At 39.3% G+C, this 19,246-nt stretch overlaps 1 protein-coding gene across 1 annotated transcript in view; it reads left to right on the forward strand.

Moving 5' to 3' along the window:
- ME1 (malic enzyme 1) overlaps positions 1-19,246 on the forward strand; it is a 190,768-nt gene that overhangs the window by 133,470 nt on the left and 38,052 nt on the right. The window contains exon 7 of the mRNA XM_087777022.1: positions 14,572-14,681. Coding sequence (XP_087633148.1) covers positions 14,572-14,681 — 110 coding nt within the window. The remainder of the gene's footprint in view (positions 1-14,571; positions 14,682-19,246) is intronic.

Below are 19,246 nucleotides of genomic sequence, written 5' to 3' on the forward strand. Positions count from 1 at the left end.
TGTTACCTATGTTTAACTTCTGCTGAGTCACCTATTGCTTTGACAACATTGAGCTGGAAAATTAAATTGCACTAGCAATGCTACTCAAACAGAACCCATCCAGCTTCTGCGAGGGAGGTAACAGCGCTCTCCATCTCACGAGGATGTGTACGATGACACTGATGTCTTTCCCTAGGCATAGTTCTTCTCTATGCTTATCTTGTATTAGAAGAGACTTCAAAACCTTTATAGTCTTGGATTATCTCCCTCTTGGATTACAGTAATTTCTGGCCTTCTTGATACACACTTGGGTTCCTTCCAGGTGGTCCAAATGCTGCTGCCAAACTCTTCTTCCTCTCCTGCTCTTTGTTCACACTTCCTCTTTAGATAATATCCTCATTGGCTGCACATTGCTTTACTACACCAAAAGAGTTTTTATTCTTTCACAGTTCTACACAGCTTTATTCCCACCTCTGTCTCAGATCTGCTTTAGTTACACAGCTCTGCTACCCACCACATCTTTTTTTTTTTTTTCTTCACTTTTTTCAGAAGAAGAATTTTTTTTTCATCTTTAATGTAGAAAGCCTTCCCCTCTTTACATCTGCAACGCAACCTTTTTTTTTGCTTCCTTCAGGTTGCTGTTCAAAACCTACCTTTTGTAAGTCCTTTCAACTATCTCTGAGTGTGTCAACATAGTTGAATGGATGGAAGCAAATGTGAGCTTTATTGTATGCTATTTAAGCATTCTAGCCATGTTCACTGTACTGCAAGTTTATAAAGCCAGAAAACATCTTTGTAAAGTAGTCTGACCTTCTGCATAAAACAGGGCATTTGATTAGAGTCACTCGATTTTGATATTTAATTCTTTAATTATAAACATCAGAAATAGTCAGAGTACTATAGCACTGGTTATACTATACCAAATATAAAGGTAAGATTACGCCATCCATATTTGATAATCCCTTATCTGTACAGCCCTTATATATGTTAACAAGTTTGGCTGTGATATTTGCTGAGCAATGGTATATGTCCATTACCTGTAGCTTTCTTTGAAATATATTGCTCCTGAATAGAGTTCTTCACTTTTGGTCCTTGCTTTATAAATTTACATTTGGCCACATTGAAATAAATATATTTCTGTCTTTGCCCAGCTTACAAGAGAGCAGCCTATTTCATAATTTATGACAACCCCGATCTTTGTGTCATGTGTAAAGTTTATTAGTAATGATTTTATTTTTTCCCAAGTTGTTGTTGTTATAAAATATTGAATAACATTGCCTACAAATGAATTCCTATAGGGCTCACAGAGGGATAAATGCTGCTTTCTCTTCCTATTCCTCTCCAGCTCCTTTCATCTAGTTGCCCCTAGACCTGTCTTGCCATGATATTTAGATGGTATGTAATGGAGAGCAGAGATTTAGTCATATAGTTTAATTGTCTGAATGATCTTAAGAATGGAAATAGAGTGGAATGGAAAAAAGATCACATGCTTAAGATACATTGCAGAAAAAAACATGCTAGAGCCCATGTAGATGGTGTTCTTGGAGAAGAGTCAAAAGAGAAATTGAAAGTTGGATGCCCTTTGGGCCTGTATCTGACACAATATTTAGACTACAGAAGAGTTGTGGAACACTGATCCAGTGTTTTCCGGAGTAATGCCATCCCTAAAGACAGTGAGATTGACTTCAGGCAATCGTAAATGTCAAGGTTATTTCTTCATATGTAAAAAATCTTTGACCCGGATGGTGGCAGAAACTGCACCATCACAGCATGATGATGAATTTTAAAATCACACAGGATAAGTTCAGTTTTTGTCTGGGCAGACTTCTTTTTCTAATGCAGTGCTGCGTATAAAACCCATAAATCATCTTCATACCAATGTAGCAGAAATTCCATGCTTCTTTCTTTCTCTTTTGAGTCAGAGTGGGACTGAAGAACTGCCTGGAATAGGTCATCTTCCCTTCCTCTTTAGGATCAGAAAACCTGTAAGGTTCAGTGCGCTCAAGGACATACAGCTTACTGATTTTCTTAGGAAGCCCTGAATCTCGTCTTTCTGGCCTCTGGTCTTTGACACTGCTGACATGCGTACTGAAGAAGCTGGTAAACCACAGACACACAGATTTTGCCAGTTTCCTGAGATTTGGTCCTTCAGCATCTCCTCTAGGTGTGGTTGCTCCTCTCTGTAAGGCTTTGAGAGGGTACTCTGTTAAGCAAGCATCCTGTAGACTGACTTTGGAAGGAAAGTGTGTCACAAGAGATCAGGCTGCCGTATTTCTGTTCAAAATGCAGAAGTCCATACAACCATAACTAGCATCTGAAGATACTGCTGATTTTCTCTCCCTGGGTATGGTTGCAAGGGCATTTATTCCACAGTGCCTAAGACTATGGTATACACCCCAAACGTAAGATGCAGTTCTGTCCCAGTGTGCTTAAGATGAGATGTGACAATTCCTTTCAACCCTTGTCCATCTTCTCCTACTGAAATGTCACTTAGATCTCAACCCATGCATTTACCCATCGAGGAAAATTATTTCACATGCCTGATCCTCTTTTCCCGAGTTGGCAGTATTGGTTTTGACTGAAGGGATTCCAAATTAATTTTGAGCTTTTTTTACTTCCCCAGTTTTGAAATGGCTGCATACTAAAAACAGTTTCTAGCATAAATTATCATTGCTAGAATATGTTGGCTACCAACGTCTGGGGTGGGACATACTACAGAATTCAGTGGTTGCTGAGGCACTCAGAAGTCCCAGCTCTCCTTCCTGGATGCTTGAGATAAATTTCTGTTATATGCTTCCCTTCCCTCCAAGAAATGCTTAAGGAAAATAGGGATTGACTTAAAGAATATACTATGCTAGCCAGTTAGAGGTGTGGAATAATTTTGACGCAGGTAAATACCGATGTGAAAGTACCATGAGAGCATGTAGTCCTAAATAGCTTCTCAAATACCCTTCCTGAAGTCCCAGGATTTTGTTTGATCCTGGCAATTCTCCATTGAAGTTGATCCTGGAATAAATGTAAAAAAGGTGAATCTTTTCCACACAGAGGAATAATAGCTCCATTGTGAAGTACAGGCGGTTCCAGTTTGAGGTTTCATACATAATTGAGATTAGAGTGCAAAGGCAGTATAGCATGCCGCGTTCTCTGTGGAACCATTGTGGAAGAAGGAAGTCTTGTTCTTCAGATCCAACCCCATGACATGTCAGGTACCTCCAGCTCAAGGCGTCTGCAAGATTTAAAAGCACTCAGCCCCTCACAGTTAGTGTGGCGTAGAGAGCCAATGAAGTAGTTGTAATCCAGAAGGGGGAAAACTGAAGAATGCTTTAGAAATGTAATTTTTCTGGCTTATGTATATGCAGAAGAAACCCCTTTCCCCCCCTTCAATTAGTGATGTTGAGTAAAGACTGGCATCAAGTCTAGCCATAATGGAGTTAATGATTTTGTGTACAATAAAGGGCATTCTTCATAATTATAGTATGGATCACCTATATCTAGTTCTAAAGAAATTAATGTAAAGGGAAGTGGGTTTGGCACTGAAAAACTAGCCAAATACTATCCTATCCTATCCACGTTTTCATTAGGTCTCATTATTTACATATAAATTATTTGTCACACTGCAAAATTTGTCTTGCCTAATTGGAGAAGAAATAGGTCTTTGTATTAAGTCAAATAAATAATGCTTTACACATTATATGGTTAGTTAGATTTTATCATCCATATTCACCTGGAGTGCCGTATCCATTTCTGACCTCCCCAGTATAGGAGGGATATACTGGAGAGTGACTAGTGGAGGGCCACTAAGATGATGGACTGGAGCACCTCTCCTGTGAGGAGGGACTGAGAGCTGGGGCTGTTTAGCCCAGAGAAGCAGCAGCTCAGAGGGATCTCATCAGTGTGTACAAATATTGGAAGGGAGGGTGTAAAGAAGACAGAGTCAGCCTGTTTGTAAGTGGTGCCCAGTGACAGGACAAGAGAAAATAGACACAGACATTGTACTTAAATGTAAGAGAAGTTTAAGCTTAAGAAAAAAACTTTTTATTGTGAGGGTGACGGAGCATTGGCACAGGTTGCCCAGAGGGGTTGTGGAGTTTCCATCCCTGAAGATATCCAAAAGCCATTTGGATGTGGTCCTGCACAGCCTGCTTTAGCTGACCCTGCTTGAGCTGGGGGGTGGACAAGATGGTCTCCAGAGGTGCCTGCCAGCCTCAACCGTTCTGTGATTCTGTGATATTCAGGTGTAATATTCACAGTTCCTCAAGTCAAACACCATGCTGTCTAAATAATGCTTTGAAAATAGTAAGCTCCTTCTTCCTTAAATTCTGCATTCTCCATTTCTTTGGTCTAGCCTCCAATATGGTTCTTTTCTCAGGTGTAATTTGTGTTTCAGGTATGTAAGATATTGTAATGCCTTAAAATTTGGGGAGAGAGAGGTGAGTTTCATAAATGATCAAACAGTACAAAGATTATGGAGTGTATTTAATCTGTCGGAAATACTTTGAGTATTCCTGTTACCAGTCTCCTTTTGACGTTTCTGAAAGGTCATTACTCCTTTGCCTTTTAACAGTCAAGGTGAAGGCTGTCAATGGTGGAAGTAAGATTTCCATCTGTTCATTGTATCTTAAGTAGCAGGGGAAAAGAGCAGATGTGCTGCCCCAGGCTTTGTACTAATTTGGCTATCCAACTGCATCTTTTATGTTAGGGAAAATAACTATAAACTCATACAAATATAATCAAATACATAAGCAAATGCAGACATCTTGTTTTAACCTCCTAAAGTCACTTAGCAATCTTTAGGATCTGGCAAAAGATACAATATCTTTTCCAAAAAGGCATTGCATTGCATTTGCTATAAATCACTCAGGCCTGACGCAGTAAGGCATCAAAGCATGCACTTAAGCTAAAGGAAAGGAATAATCCTGTTGAACCAAGCTGGAATTCTCATATGTTTAAGTAAATACCTTAATAAATCAGCCTTTATTGAAGTAGTATTTTTAAATGGTATTAGATGCAGTTAAATAAATAAAATTGAAAAATTATTATGAAACTCTCTGGTATAGAATTATCAGCCAAGGATCTCTTTTTATTTTTGTTGCTGTAATGCAAACACTCCCCTCTTTTTGGAAAGTGTGGAAAATTAGCGTCTGGGCAGGGGATATAGGAATGTTCATTCTCAAGAAAATAAGATGCAGCCTGTATAAACAAAATGCCACCTTAAAGGACACACAGTGAAAGCGAATCTAATTTGTGCAGCTGAATGGGAACCTTTACCTTTTCCAAGTGCAGCTCTCATTTTAATACAGAAATCTGAGAACTTGCCCAGAGAAACATTTCATGTCCAGATTTAGGAATCCAGCCTTCTTGGAATAGATGGTTCCACTAATCTCAGTGATTATGAATAGTGATATATATATATAACATAGTATCTTTCATCCTAGAAGATCTATAGAGGGCTTCCCTGTGACAGCCCTATGCTATTGTTGACCACTGTTCAAGTGCTGCTGTACTTATTTCTTTTTTATAACTTATGTCAAAATTCAGAACATTAAAAATCTTATTTGTAAAGTGTGCAGGTTTCCTCTGCCAGCACAGAGGAAACCTCAGAACTGTGGCTTTCTGATGCTTTTCTTGGCAAAGTAAAATTCCTGCAATCTAAACCAGACAGTAATAATCATTGACTTTTTAACATGCGCTTAAAGATTGCAGTCATGAAGTGAGCAGGAAACACCCATTTGAAACCAGATTCAAATGATTTAAGCTGTGTGGGGTGGCTTATCATACAAGTATAATGTATTTTATATGCTCTTTTTTTTGATAACAACGTACTTTTTGGTTTAGCGTAAAGCCATTTAATTAAAATTAAAAAGTAAGCTCGAAGGGCTTACTGAGGACCACTCTATATTTGGGAGGGCAAGACGTGACACACACCTTTAGCTACAGCTAAAGATTCATGAGGAATAAAGCTACTCGCTGTTTCCAGCTGAGATGGATTTCTTTCTTCATTCTCTGTTTTTCTGATTTAGCCTGCTCAGACACTTGACCAATCCATCTGTTCAGTACCCTTCCCTCCCTCAGCCAAAAGTGTCACCATGCCAAGTCTCTAAAGAACTGAAGAGACAGAAAAGAAAAAAAAAAAAAAACTTTCAGGTCATCTGTCTCAAATCTGCACTCATCTCTTTTAAGTGAATATAAAACTGAAGGTAACTTGAGATTGTTCTTTGGTCTAAGTCACAGTTAAAGCAGCTAAGGGGTAACACTGGAAAAAGCAATAGAATAGCTAGAAGAGCTAGAGTTACATTTTCAGGCTCACAGAGTTTTACTTTTGACATAGGCGAGGTCAGGATCAGGTAACAAGTGAACCAATACAAATTCATGAGGAAACGTCACGGTAATTCAATGTGCTGTTTACTTCAAATCCACATGGAATGTTTTTTTCTAAGGAGGGGAAACTACCAACATTTACAATATAGTTTTCTTCCTCCTCAGATTTAACTTAAAGATTAGCCGAGCCCATATACCTTTGCGTTTGTGGAAGGTTGTGTGGTATGTTTTTTCGTGGCAGTGATCTAGTCTGCTGGGGCTGATGTTTGTGTATGTCAAGAACTGAAAGAGTTTGGCTCATGTCTGACTTTGTGAAATTTCAAAAGTGTAATTTCTTTGTATAACGTGCATTATATTGTATCTCAGTACTGTGTCATCCAGCCACCTTCCTGCTGAGGGGACTTTTTCACAGTGGGAAGGGGGCAACTTGGCAAAGTCCACCATAGGAAATTAATTTGACAACACTCAGTGCAAGATCTTATGGAACAGAGAGGTGGTTTTATGTTACAAAATCTCTAAACAAGTTGTTTTTACTCACTCAGCCTCACACCTGCATACTCGAAGCATCAGGATGTTCATGGGGTCTGGTCAGGATTGCTTGTGTACGGCACTGACGGCAAAAGGCCCCTGGCTGTCAAGCCCTCAGTGTGTTTTCTGGGCTCCTGGGGATTAGTGGTGACAAACCTAATTTTATGCAGGTCTTTTATGCCTTTAGGATCCAATTTTAGGCAAGTCTGCTGTTCATTTGTTTGTGTGTTCTCATGTTGAATTTCTTCGGGCTGTAATAGCACTTCTTGCTGTACCCATAGGATAAGGGCTGGCATATGTGATGTGCTGTGATAGCGCATTGCTATTGTTGCTGTTCTCCTGTTGTCAAGGTGCAGGGTCCTGGTCCAAGAGTTGGCTGTGCTGTGGCCTTACCAGAGCTTGGGCCTGCTCGTCTTGATGTAAATGAGACATTTCTCCATTTTCCTGCAGTCAGTTTTGTCCTTTGTTATCCATGTGTGCCACATGTGTGAAATACTTTAGTACAAATATCTAAATCCAAAATAAAATATGAAAATTTTTGCTACAAGAATAAAATATATTTACAACAGTGGTAACATGATTAATTATTTCACAGCCTTCATATCACACAGCCCTGAGACATCTGATGGTTAATTCAATCAGCTGTTGAAGAAATCTCCTTCAGGTTCTCTAGTGGCCATCAATATTAATCCTTTAACAGCACTTTGAAAATGCACAAAAAATTAGACAGAGTGTGTTTAGAAGTGTTTTCAACTCAGTGTTTCAGTAGGATGGACTTCTAAGTCTTCAATTTAAAGAGCAAGCAGTCCTCACTGCAAAGTATGATGCAACCAAGCTGATGAAAAATTGTTAAAAAACAGACCATCTTTTTCTTGTAGTAATTGTTTATGTTAGTATACTGCAAAAGCTTTCAATTGAATTCCCTTTTTACATAACAGAAGCCCTTTATGTAAATGGTGCCTGACTGTGGATAGAGAAACTGGTTTTGCTTGTCTGCTTACAAGCAACAACTTCTAGGACCATCAACCACAAGACCTTCCTAATTCAGCAGTGCCCTGCTCCTAAGCCTTGCTTTTCCCAAGGCCTGTGAAGTCCACACATGTAGCAGTGCTGTTGGCTGGGAGGAAAAAAAAGGGGAAATTATGACCCATCACCAACCTGTTCTCCTTACTACACCTGGGATAGAAAGGCCATGGAGATGAACACCATGGAGAAGGGAAGAGCAAGCAGAGGGGTGTTAGAAGCACTGGTACAAATAAGGGCTGCACTGCAGACACTATAGCACTGTGGTCATGCCAGGGAATAATAACATGGAAAAGTTTTCTAGAATTATATTTCCTTAAGGAGAACATGAATGAAGCAAGAATCTGCTGCTGGTACTAGGGTGGGTGCTAAATGCTGCCGTCTGCCCTACCCTCGTGACTAGTTTGTATATGTATTGAGCTCATTAGGGCAAGGATTGGTTTGAAAACAGAAAATGGCTATGAAAAATACTCCTAAGAAAGCAAATGCTTTCTGTAGATAAAATAAAAACAATGGCTGCCTGCAGGGAAAAAAAAATGTAAATAGGGTTATTCATGTGGAAAGCAGAGATGCTGACAGTTTCTATTAAGTTCTTTAGGAAATCTCTTCCTGTGAAGAATGTCCTGTCTCTGACTTGCTGGTCCAATTCAGGACAGAGAGAGAAAGTTATCTGTAATTTAATGATACCTCTTCTGGGAAGGTATTTGCATTGTAGCACTGGCTAGAGCTGAGTACACCTTGGACAGATTTCTGTCCTGTGCAGCTGTAGCACATCAGGCTGTTAGGCAGCATGAGTGGTAACATCTGCTGCAGAGTGGCTGCAGCGCTTGCTGGAGGGTTTCTCATCTTGGCTGCTTTTTTCCACAGAACATATACATAGCAATTATTGTGGAACACTATCCCCCTCGGTCAAATTTGGTTGAATTTAACTAGCAGGTTAAAATTGTAGTGGAAGAGGTGCTAGGATGGATGTATGACCTCATTGCAGCAGTTTAGTTGCTTTATGAAATGAAGTTAAAGATATCTTGGGGGAGAGCAGGAAGAGAAGGCATCCAGGTCATAAGAGCTGTCAGGAGGGAAGGTGGGAAGGCATCCTTTCATGAAAGCCCTGCTTTACATCTGTTTTGAGCAGTGGGATACATGGAAATGAACAAGCTTACAGCGTTGGGAGTGGGGAGGAAGGAGATGATTTCCACATCGTCCTGGTGCGCTATAAATGGTTCTGGCTGGCGAAGTGGCTGCATGACGCACGAGGCAAGGGAGAGAACGCCAATGTTGCTATCATTTTGGTTTTGCTCCTTCTTAGGAATGGGTTGCAGCAACCACTTCTGATGGTTTCTAAGGCTTTTTCAGTTCCAGGCCCACATGAACAAAGAAAATAGTCAAATAGGATTTTGGAAGCTCTAAAAACCTAAAAAGCAACCACTTGTTCCTTTAGGAAGGTTTCCAAAACAATGGCTGGCAGTAAGAACAAATGATCCAAATATATTTCCAGAAAAATTTCTTAGCTGTAGAAGTAAGCGTGGATTTTACTGATCATATGGTTTGAATTCAAAATTATGCCCAAACTTTTATAGCTCCCACTGGATTTTTGAGGGTTTTCCCTGTTTGAGGTTCTTAAGAGCATCGGGTTGCCGAAATGCTAGTACTGTATCTCTGGGATGGTTAAAAAGCTGTGGACGTTTTTCTCCAGCCTGTTACATAAAGATATAATCTGTAGAATGATTTGAAAGATTAACATTGTTGTCACAGACAACTGAATATAAATTTGTTTGTAAATGGGGAAAATGAAGCTAAGACTGTCACACAAAACATGCTGTAAATTGGGAGAATTATTGGAAACAGTGTTTTCTGGCAACCACATGTTATTCAATGGGACGGTTCTTTTTAGTCCATTGCCCAGTGTTTGCCTCCCATACTTGATGACAAATTTGATGTTGCATGCTTGCCACCACTCTTGTCTGTATTTGCTGTCCATAACAGAAAAAGGAAAGATGGCTTTGAACTTCTGTCCAGTTGGATCCTGATTCAGACTGCCTGTATGACTTGGAGCAAGAGACTAAGACCCAAGTACACAAAAAGACGTGGGTGACAAAACAGGATTTACAAGGGGGAACAGTGATCTGGATTATCACTTTCTAGGGACAATTTACGCATGTTTAATCAGCTACCACAGTGACAGATCCCCAACAGGCGGAGGAGAGGAATTTACAGCTACAAAACACTTGCCTACAGGAATCCAGCAGTCCTAGCCAGGCTACTCAAGCCAAGCTATTGCTGTCAGAGAAGTGCTTTCCAGAGCAAGAAAATAGTTAAGAATTCACTAAGGCATTTGTTGTGCTTGCACACTGAGGAGGAACGTCTCCCAGATTTTCATTTATTTTCTTAGTTTTGGTAGTCTAGGACTAGATCCGTCATTTTTTCAAGTGCTCTGGTTGAGACAGTTGATGCCCACTGGATAGGTTCTCTCTTCAGTTTATTTGTACCACCTTTCAATATGAACATGCATGTTAGTTATATGTTTCTCCATTTCCCCAGTTATCACCTATGTATCCCTCATACAAGAGGGTCAAGAGTAGTGATAGCTGGAGAAATGTTCTCTGTTTTGGGCAAGCGATAAGGCATGATATGTTGTATGTGACTCATGTTTGCAGCATTGTAACCACATACAATGTCTGCTTGCTCCTGTGATGCTCTTGTTGGTGACACATTCAAATTAAAAGGATTTTAGGTTACATTTTAAATGTGTATGCCTTAAAATTTCAAATAGGAAGGTAAATTCTCCTAAGGTGTATGATGATTGAGTTTAGTTACTTATATAAGCAGTACACAGGTTAACACCCTTATTTCACACTATAATGGCATGTAGTCCACTACATTCAAAATACGGACAAATATCTCTTACAGCATTTTCTGTCATGACAGTTCCTTGTAACTTTGCCTCCTAATCTTCTTGTTCCGTCTGGAGCTGCTGGCACTCAACTCCAGGCCTTTTGCTTTTAACATGCCCCCTGTAAAAGCTGACCACAACCATTCGATGGTGTTTTTAAATCTGATGATTTCATTTGTAGCAAATCTCAGTTACTTGCTTCTGGACCTACCTGATCAGTCACTCTGTGTCATCTGAGGGAACTCAATGAAGACAATCTGTGCCATATCTGCATAAAGTATTGATGATAGATGTTAAGATCGCCATTTTTTAGGATAGCTGTACGCTTTGTTTTCTCTTCCCATAATGTTTGAAAGACACTATGAATTAAAGCACTGTAGTGGCCTACAGTTGCTGGAATTCAAGTGGTTTGGAAGGCACAACAGGATTTGATGACTGCACATGGGCAAGCAATAAAGTGCTTGGTTCCCTTCTCATCCAGCAGTCATTTCTTTACCATACCAACCTATGAAGAGGTGCAGTTCCAAACCAAAAATTTGTGGTGACAATAGGGTATGAAGTGCAAACAGGAGGAGAGGACATGTTCCGCTTTCATGAAGTTTCCCTTTATATCAGAGAAACAAGAACCTAAAACCATCCATCAGAATGCGATAGAGTGGAAGGTTATTGCAGAGTGATACAGGAAGGAAAGTGGAACGAAGCTGTTGGCTGTGAACGTCATTTTCGGTTTTGGCTCAACCTTCTGCTGTAAGTGATTGCGATAGTAAGATGTGGAAGTCATAGAAGAATTGATGGCTCTTTTGGTATGGTCACTGCGTCCACAACCATGTGGCACTTTTGTAGCCAATTCATTATTGCAAGGGGATTTTCTGGAATGCCAGAGACTAACTGTCTTGTATTACCTCATCTGTATGTCTCATCTATTGGTGGTTTTAAGAACGGGAATACTCCAAGCAGAGAAACACTGTGTTATTTTCTTGTCTATCATGGGTATCCAGTGACTGGATTTGATTAGACTTTTTTGAGGACATAGACCTCAAACTTCACGAATCTTACGTGGTACTACTGGTCATGGGCAAGCACTGAAGTCTCAGGTCTTTACCTGGGTGTCATGTATAACACTTGCGATGAATAAGAATGCTGCTTAGAAATTTTTCTGCTATAATACCAAAATCTCACAGGCCCAGAATTAGACTACCCGCGTTTTTTCCATTTTAATTAAACAACCATGATATCTTGCTCAGAGAATTAGTATGGACAGTGTGCCCAGTATCCATGGGTGATGGGTGTTTTCTACAGGGACACTGATTTAATATAATTCACAGGGAATTTTGATCCATGTCTACAAAGGCAATGGGTAAGAAAATGGAGAAAAATCAAATGCAGATGAGAAAATGGAATGTTATATATGGTAAAATAAAGAAACAGACATTGGCTTAATGGCATCCAAGAAACACTTCTAACCAAGCTCCAGGATTCCAGAGTGTTAATCTCATTAGTTTCATATTATTATCCAACTGTCAGCTCCTAGACCCTTATGGAATCACAGAAATTCATATCAGATACTGAATCAGGTTAGAAATTTAAATTAATTATTGAAAAGTAGCTCCAGTTTTTTATTTGAACTTTGTTGTGATTTACTGTACTGAATTACTGACTCGCCAGATTCTCTTTTAAACAGTTGCCTGTCATTATGCTGTTGAAGAAGTCCAGGTTTTTCCATAAAACCTGAAGATGTATTTATTTTCAGCAGGGCTTACCGTTCCTGCCAGTGGAATCCCAGTAGTTTTGGCTAATTGTAATATGGCTCTAAATATGTGATTTCCATGGAAATTAATTTAGTTGCAGGAATTTTTGTCCTTTTTCTTATATTGATGGCTTTGCTTAACATGGTTGCCAAACACATGTATGGTTTAAAGAAAAACTTGATTAACATTAGAGTAGTTTATTTATACTGAACTGCTCAGTATATGTATGTATTGCTTTTCTGGATGAAGCAGTAACTGCTTGACTGTCTGTCTTGGATTTGTGCTGTTAGCAAATAAGGAAAAACCTCCTTTAGCTCAAACAGGACATGTGCTGTTGAGATCTTGCCCTGTTAGACCCTAGTGGGAATAATTTCATAGCAACACCTTAATGCAATGTTTTTTTTAAATTTTAATCAAATGGTTCCTTAGTCTGTGTGAATTGCCATTAGGTTTATTTAAGTTTAAAATACTTTTTTTTAAAGAACTTTTCTTGTAATATTATTCCAGGGTGGGGTAATGTTTATGTGATATGTCCAGATCCAAACTTGTACAGTTTTAGTACTAACCCTGTATTTTAAACTTCTCGTGTTTTACTTCTTTTGTTTCCCACATGAGATTGACAGCATTCAAGTGATTTTTTTTTTTTTACTGTTGCCAATATGCTCTGAGCTTGTATTAAGTCTTTACATAGTTTTTGTCTAGAAATGGCTTTGGTGGTTTTGGGTTTTTGTGGGGGTTTTTTTTGAAAATATTTGAAAATGCCATATGGGAATGTTAAGCAAGGAATCCAGAGACAGTACTATTATGAAATGCATCTAAGGACTGGAGGATGCATAGTAGTAATATTAAATTAATTTAACTTATTATTAACTTTCATTTTAGGATTAACCTTATTGGCACACGAGGGCAATTTTTTTACTTGTTAGGTATTGGCATATGAGTCTAGTGCCAGGCGTCTGAAGTTTCCTTTTTTTTTTTTTTTTAAATACTCTGTGTTCCTCTCTTCGATAATTTTTAGATATATTTGAGATGCCTTATGCCTGTTGAAGTCAACACGGGCACCTGCCTATACTAGAAAAATGCTGCTGTTTACTCCCTGTTGGTAGCGCAGCCTTGGTACGCAGTGGGTCCAAGGCAGCAAGGTAACACAGTGAATTCTTTCCAAGAAACGTAGTAATTGTCAGTGACTTTGAGACTGTTACCACAAGGTTCATCAAAAGTTACTTACTCATGCCGTTGAACTGACTTAGATAGTTATAGCAGCGAAATGATAGAAATTGTTCATCTGATGCAACTGCATACTATATTTTCAAAATATAGTATATAGAGATTTCAAAGTACTATAGGAAATGTCAGTTTGAACTGTTTCATAAGCTACAAGGATGAGAAAACATTGAAATGGGTGATAGCATTGCTTCTTAGCATACTGTTTAAGAAACATCTAGTATTCATATCAGAAAATCAGTTTTGACAATCCAGTGAAACAGTAGATGTAAAAAATGTAGATAACCTTGTTTCTGCATATACCCAAAGTTTAGTGTCTGTTAGCCAAGTGTAACTCGATTCAAATTTGCAGCTATCACTTTCCTTCCTTAAAGTGTTCTCGCATGTTTATCATTTGTCTAGTTTAACCGTATTTCTGATCAATACCTCTTTTATAAGAAGAATGGTCAAGCATTGTGTTGCAAGTGATGCCATGCTGCTGACCTGCATAATGACAATAAAATAAAATCCACGTTCTGGATGTGTTACCTTTTTACTGCCTTCCTTATGGGGCCAGGTTTTTTTTTGCTCATGAGCTGATTGCTCGGCAAAGACTTCTGTTGAGATGTGTGCAGAGAGATGAAGGCCTTTTCCCCTGATTTTTATTCTTAACTTAGAACTGAGTAAAGGGTATTAGTAGTCTAATTATGCCTTCTATATAATTTATATGAATGTAAAGATAAAGAACATAACAGAAACTTATTAATAGATGTATAAATCATATTATACTTGTATTCAAAATCTGACTGCAAATGTTAATTGCTTTTTAATATACCATTATGTATTCTTTTTAATGCAATGCACAATTTTTTGTCTTTCTAGGTATGGCATGAACTGCCTCATTCAATTTGAGGATTTTGCTAATGCTAATGCATTCCGCCTCCTGCATAAGTACCGTAACAAGTATTGCACTTTCAATGATGACATTCAAGGTAACAGGCTCTTTCTCTTCTCTTCACTCTTGTGATGCTCACAAGCCAGAAAAATGAGTCTTAACTGATGTACCCGAGGGAAAAAATGTATCACCTTTCCTGTGATATTTGAAGATGTTCAGTACAGGTCACATTTTGCCTTGGGTTTCCTCAGCATGGGTTTCTGGTGAGCTGTCTTTGCACTTAACCTTTCCCTTCTCATTTATGCCTTATGCTTTATTTAGACATTCACTCTTCAGGGTTTTTTTTAATAGTTTAGTGTGTGAATGGCTTTCCCATATAAATTATTAACTTCAGATCTTTGGGCAAATGTCAAAGCTCCAGCCTGGACTGTACTTCCCTCAGCTTTTTGTCGCTGCAGTGACAACTGCAGTGACACCGTTCCTCCATGAGACAGAGCTTGCTTGATAAATGTCAAACTGTATTTCAGTTCCTAAACTGACAACTCAGTTAAATATCCTTCCAATTTTCCTTGCAGTCTCAGGGCTGCAATCAATTTTAGAGGGAAATTATCCCCCTGACTCTGCTTTCCCATCTGAATCATTTGTAGCAGCTCGCAAAAGGGAAAGATCTAGGATGGGAAACGTCAGCGAGGGGGATTCCCCCAGTGCTCAATCTAGACGGGCATCCCTTCCCTCCCGAGAAGAAAGACAAGCAGGGCTGAAGTGTCAGATGCTGCTGCTTGGGTTGCCTTGTTTCCTGTCAGGAAAAGAGCACTGGAAAATAACTTTCTCTAGGGCGGTAAGCGCACTGGCTCCCATCCTTGTGAGGAGACTGAAGTCAGGTGAACTGCTGGAGAGAGGTACCCAAGGAGGGCCCTGGGCATGAGCTGCCTCTTACCCCCTCATGTTGCCTTGGGTAGATGGAGGTCCTCAGCAGTGACAGGATCAAAAATGGGAGTTCAACTGTCTTCATTTCTAACAGTTTGCAGTGACACTTCAAGCCAAGCATTAGGAGCTTGAGTTTTCCAGAAGTCATTCTTGAGTCATTCTTGGGACCTAGGTCTTATTTCAGGGATCCAATGCATGGCAGTGGATTCAAACAGCCCTTGTCTTTCTGATGTTAGGGATTTGGCTAGCCCCATGAGCTATGTATCTGTTACAAGCCTGGCTGAGTTTTACTCCTGCATCTGAAACAGATTATGGAGGACAAACTCCCAGTTGGGAAATAAACTAATTATAAAATGTCATTTCCCTTTGTAAGAAGCATGGTGCTTCTTACCCTGCGGGGTCTGAGTGTAGTCATGGCTACGACAGTCCAATACAGCAGACCAAACAGCATCTGGAAGTTTCCCTAGTTATTTAGAGACCCAGCTCCCACAGGGAATTCTCTTTCCTTGCAGGATGAAGGTCCTCACCCCAAATCAGAGAGAGACTCAACTAGAATGTAGTTTCAAAGAAATGGAAGGGAAGCTTTTCAGCAAAAGTGTACCAAATATGGGTAAACTAAGCTGAGAAAGTCTTCTGTGTGTCTAGATGCATTTTAAAACCCTACTGCATTCTGTCTCATGCACCTTGGCAGGAGGTGTCTTCATGTTCAAAACCGTTGGAAGATAGCCGTTTGGCTTTTGGCAGAGCTGCTCTAGCAGCTATTGGTTTTCCTTAGAAGTGTAGCCATGTGCAGTCTTTTAATTTATTCAGTTTCTGCAATCTTATTTGTGTTTGTGGGTCTTTTGATATTTTCATAAATGACGTGTGGGACTTTTGGGTGATCTCCATCCTTAATGCTTGTATAGCTTCCAAGAGGTGAAAGCGGATACATTTAGTCTGCTCTGATCTCTGTCGTTTGTCATCATATCCCCATAAATACCTTCAGTATCTTTTTTTTGTAGGATGTCATCTTCCCCTATAACGTGGCAGTGGAATAACAACAGCCCAAATATAGACCCAGTCATCTTTTCTCCCTGTGTCTATTCCAGCTTTATAAACCCTAAGGATCTTTCACCTGACAACTTTAATGAGGATAGATGGTGCTAACTTCTCTAGCAATCCTTAGAGATTTTCAGTTTCTCAATGGCATGATTTTTTCCAGGCTACTTGAAAGAGTGGCCTTCTCTGTAGGCAAGTCGTATTTTCTACCCCTAGAGCAGTAAAGCTGACAAGCAGCGTCAGGCCAATAAAAGCAAACAAACACAACATTGCATCTGATTTGCCATCATCTTCTGACGACAGTGCTTACGTGATGTTTTAAACATGGTTTCTCCTCATCCAAATATTTGTCAAGCCAAAGCTACTTTAACGATCGAAAGAAATGTTTAATATGTTTCATGGAAGAGCTTGAGGCTTTTTTCACTGCCATAGGATATACAGACAAAGGATTCCTATATATCTTAGTGATGCAATGAGGACCTTTAAGTACCTCAAATCTAAAAAAACTAATATACCATCCTGACTCCTGCCAGACACTATAAAAGATAAAGAAAATATGGCAAGCTGGATATTCATTTGCAAGCAGTAACTTGGACGAATGCAGTTGCCTTCTGTTAGCTTGCAGCTATTTGCAGGGTGTCAGCATGCCCCTAACTGACGCCATTGCAGAACATTTGGAAAAAAGTGTCTGCCAAAACATCGATCTTATAAAACCACTAAAGACTGGCCATTAAGTGTCACCTATAGATATATTTAAGAATTTCTGGAAACAGTTTTTTCTCCATCCCTGCTACAGCACAGTCACATCCTTTACTTTGGGAAAAGCTTTGTAACTTTTTCTACGTCCCCTCTCTGTACTCAAGGAACTGGGAACAAGGGCGAACAGGATTCTGACCAACTGCTCTACGTCTGTACTGGAATAATAAAATTGCTCTTATTTTATCATTCTAGAAAGCATCTTGGATTTTGGATGGGTGATGAAGTTTTTCCCTCTGCGATTATGATCATTTCTTCATATTTATATTTTCAAAATATTTTTTTACAAACACAATAGCAATAATGTTGCTTTAGGGAGTAAATATGCACTTTTTTCCTTGGATTCTTGTGTGTTTTTATTCTGACCACAAATCAGCTTGCTTCTTTTTTTTTCCCCTCTCTGAAACATATAGAGTATGATTTTTGGAAATGAAAGTCAGTGAAAGCCTTGGGTTCAAAACAAATACTTTTATCTGGTTCTCTCTAACTATTAGAAAGCATTTCCAAAATTGGTTTTTTTTAAATCATAATTTCCTATGTGGGAGAAATATTAATTAATATTGTAATGTCAAGCTTCACAACATTTAGAAATACCTGAATTAGATCAGGTTGCTAGCTTTGCTCATCTCCAATATAATTAGGAAGGAGGAGTCGTAAGGACAGAGTGGAATTTTCTTTAAGATATGAGATGTGGGTGTTTTTTTCTCTCTAACTCCTCCCTGGGAATGGACCAGTGCCAGAAGAAAAATTGGGGCTTGTGTTGCCAAACAAAGCTGTTTACAAGGGTGGAAGATGTTCTCTGCTTGATCACCCCTGGAAGGAGGCAGGGTTGGGATTCACGGTTCAGGAGGTTGAAAATCCCCTTGGAGAAACTAAGCTGTTCCCTTCCCTGCAGTGGGGATGTTGAATAAAACTCCTAAGATCGGCTAAAGAAGAAGTCCTAGATACAAATCCAGGATTGCAGTGTCTGAAATCCTGCTCCCGGGTGGGATTGTCTTGGGCCATACCTACCTGCCCCTCATCAAACCCAGCTGGGGCAGAACAGGGTGCCGTAGCGTTCCCTTTCCACACCCATCTTGGTTTTGGTGTGTCTGTTGAAGGAGTTTTTTCTACTCGAGCACAGTCAGTGGCTTAAGGCAAGTTTGCACGTCTTGGGAGCCGTGCGTCTCAGCGCTTGTCATGTGGTAGCTGGTTGTAGTCACTGCTGACATGGGTAAATTTGAAATAGCGGCATAAATTTCTCTAGCCTTGCTGCCTCTATGCAGGTCAATTATTTCAATTATTTTATTGTTTTGATTTTTTCCCTACCCCTGTACTTGAAAATTGTCCCAACTGACAATGACAAACTTCTGCAGTATAAGCCAATCGACATAAAAGAAGTGGTTCTCTATGCAGTATAATACCATTTTTATTCTAGTGTTATAGCTCTATTTCACTGTGTCCGCAGTTGTAATGCTTTCCCCTGTTATGGACACACAGCCTGTATTTTATGCCAACAAAAATATTTACACAGAGAGATTGCACTGGATTGGAATTAACTTCGGTATCCATCATGACCTTAGATGTCATTAGTTTTTAACAGCTGTGCTGTTTAATTGCATCAAAATTTTATGAAAAGAAACAGACCTAAAATAAAAATGTAGAGCACATATAATTTATTATTCCATCTTACATGTGTGGTTTGATTTAAAATATATGCTAAATGTTCTGCAGACTGCCATTTGAATAATTAGGAAAATTATACCTGGAGGTTATGTTATGACCAATTTAACGTTAAGTCAGTGCAGTTCTCAGAAATCAGAATTTCTCTGTCACAAGCATTCTCCTTTTTAAGACGTAATTCTTTTTAACATTAACATCGGAAACGATACCTTTGGTACTTGGAAATTCCAGTTCTTGAAATTAAATTGTAAAGAAGGTTTGGGGTTTGTGGTTGTAGTT

This window comes from Nipponia nippon, unplaced genomic scaffold (assembly GCF_047370975.1).
Source record: "Nipponia nippon isolate SJK-2023a ecotype South Korea unplaced genomic scaffold, ASM4737097v1 scaffold_4, whole genome shotgun sequence".
In the NCBI taxonomy this organism is placed as follows: Eukaryota; Metazoa; Chordata; class Aves; order Pelecaniformes; family Threskiornithidae; genus Nipponia; species Nipponia nippon.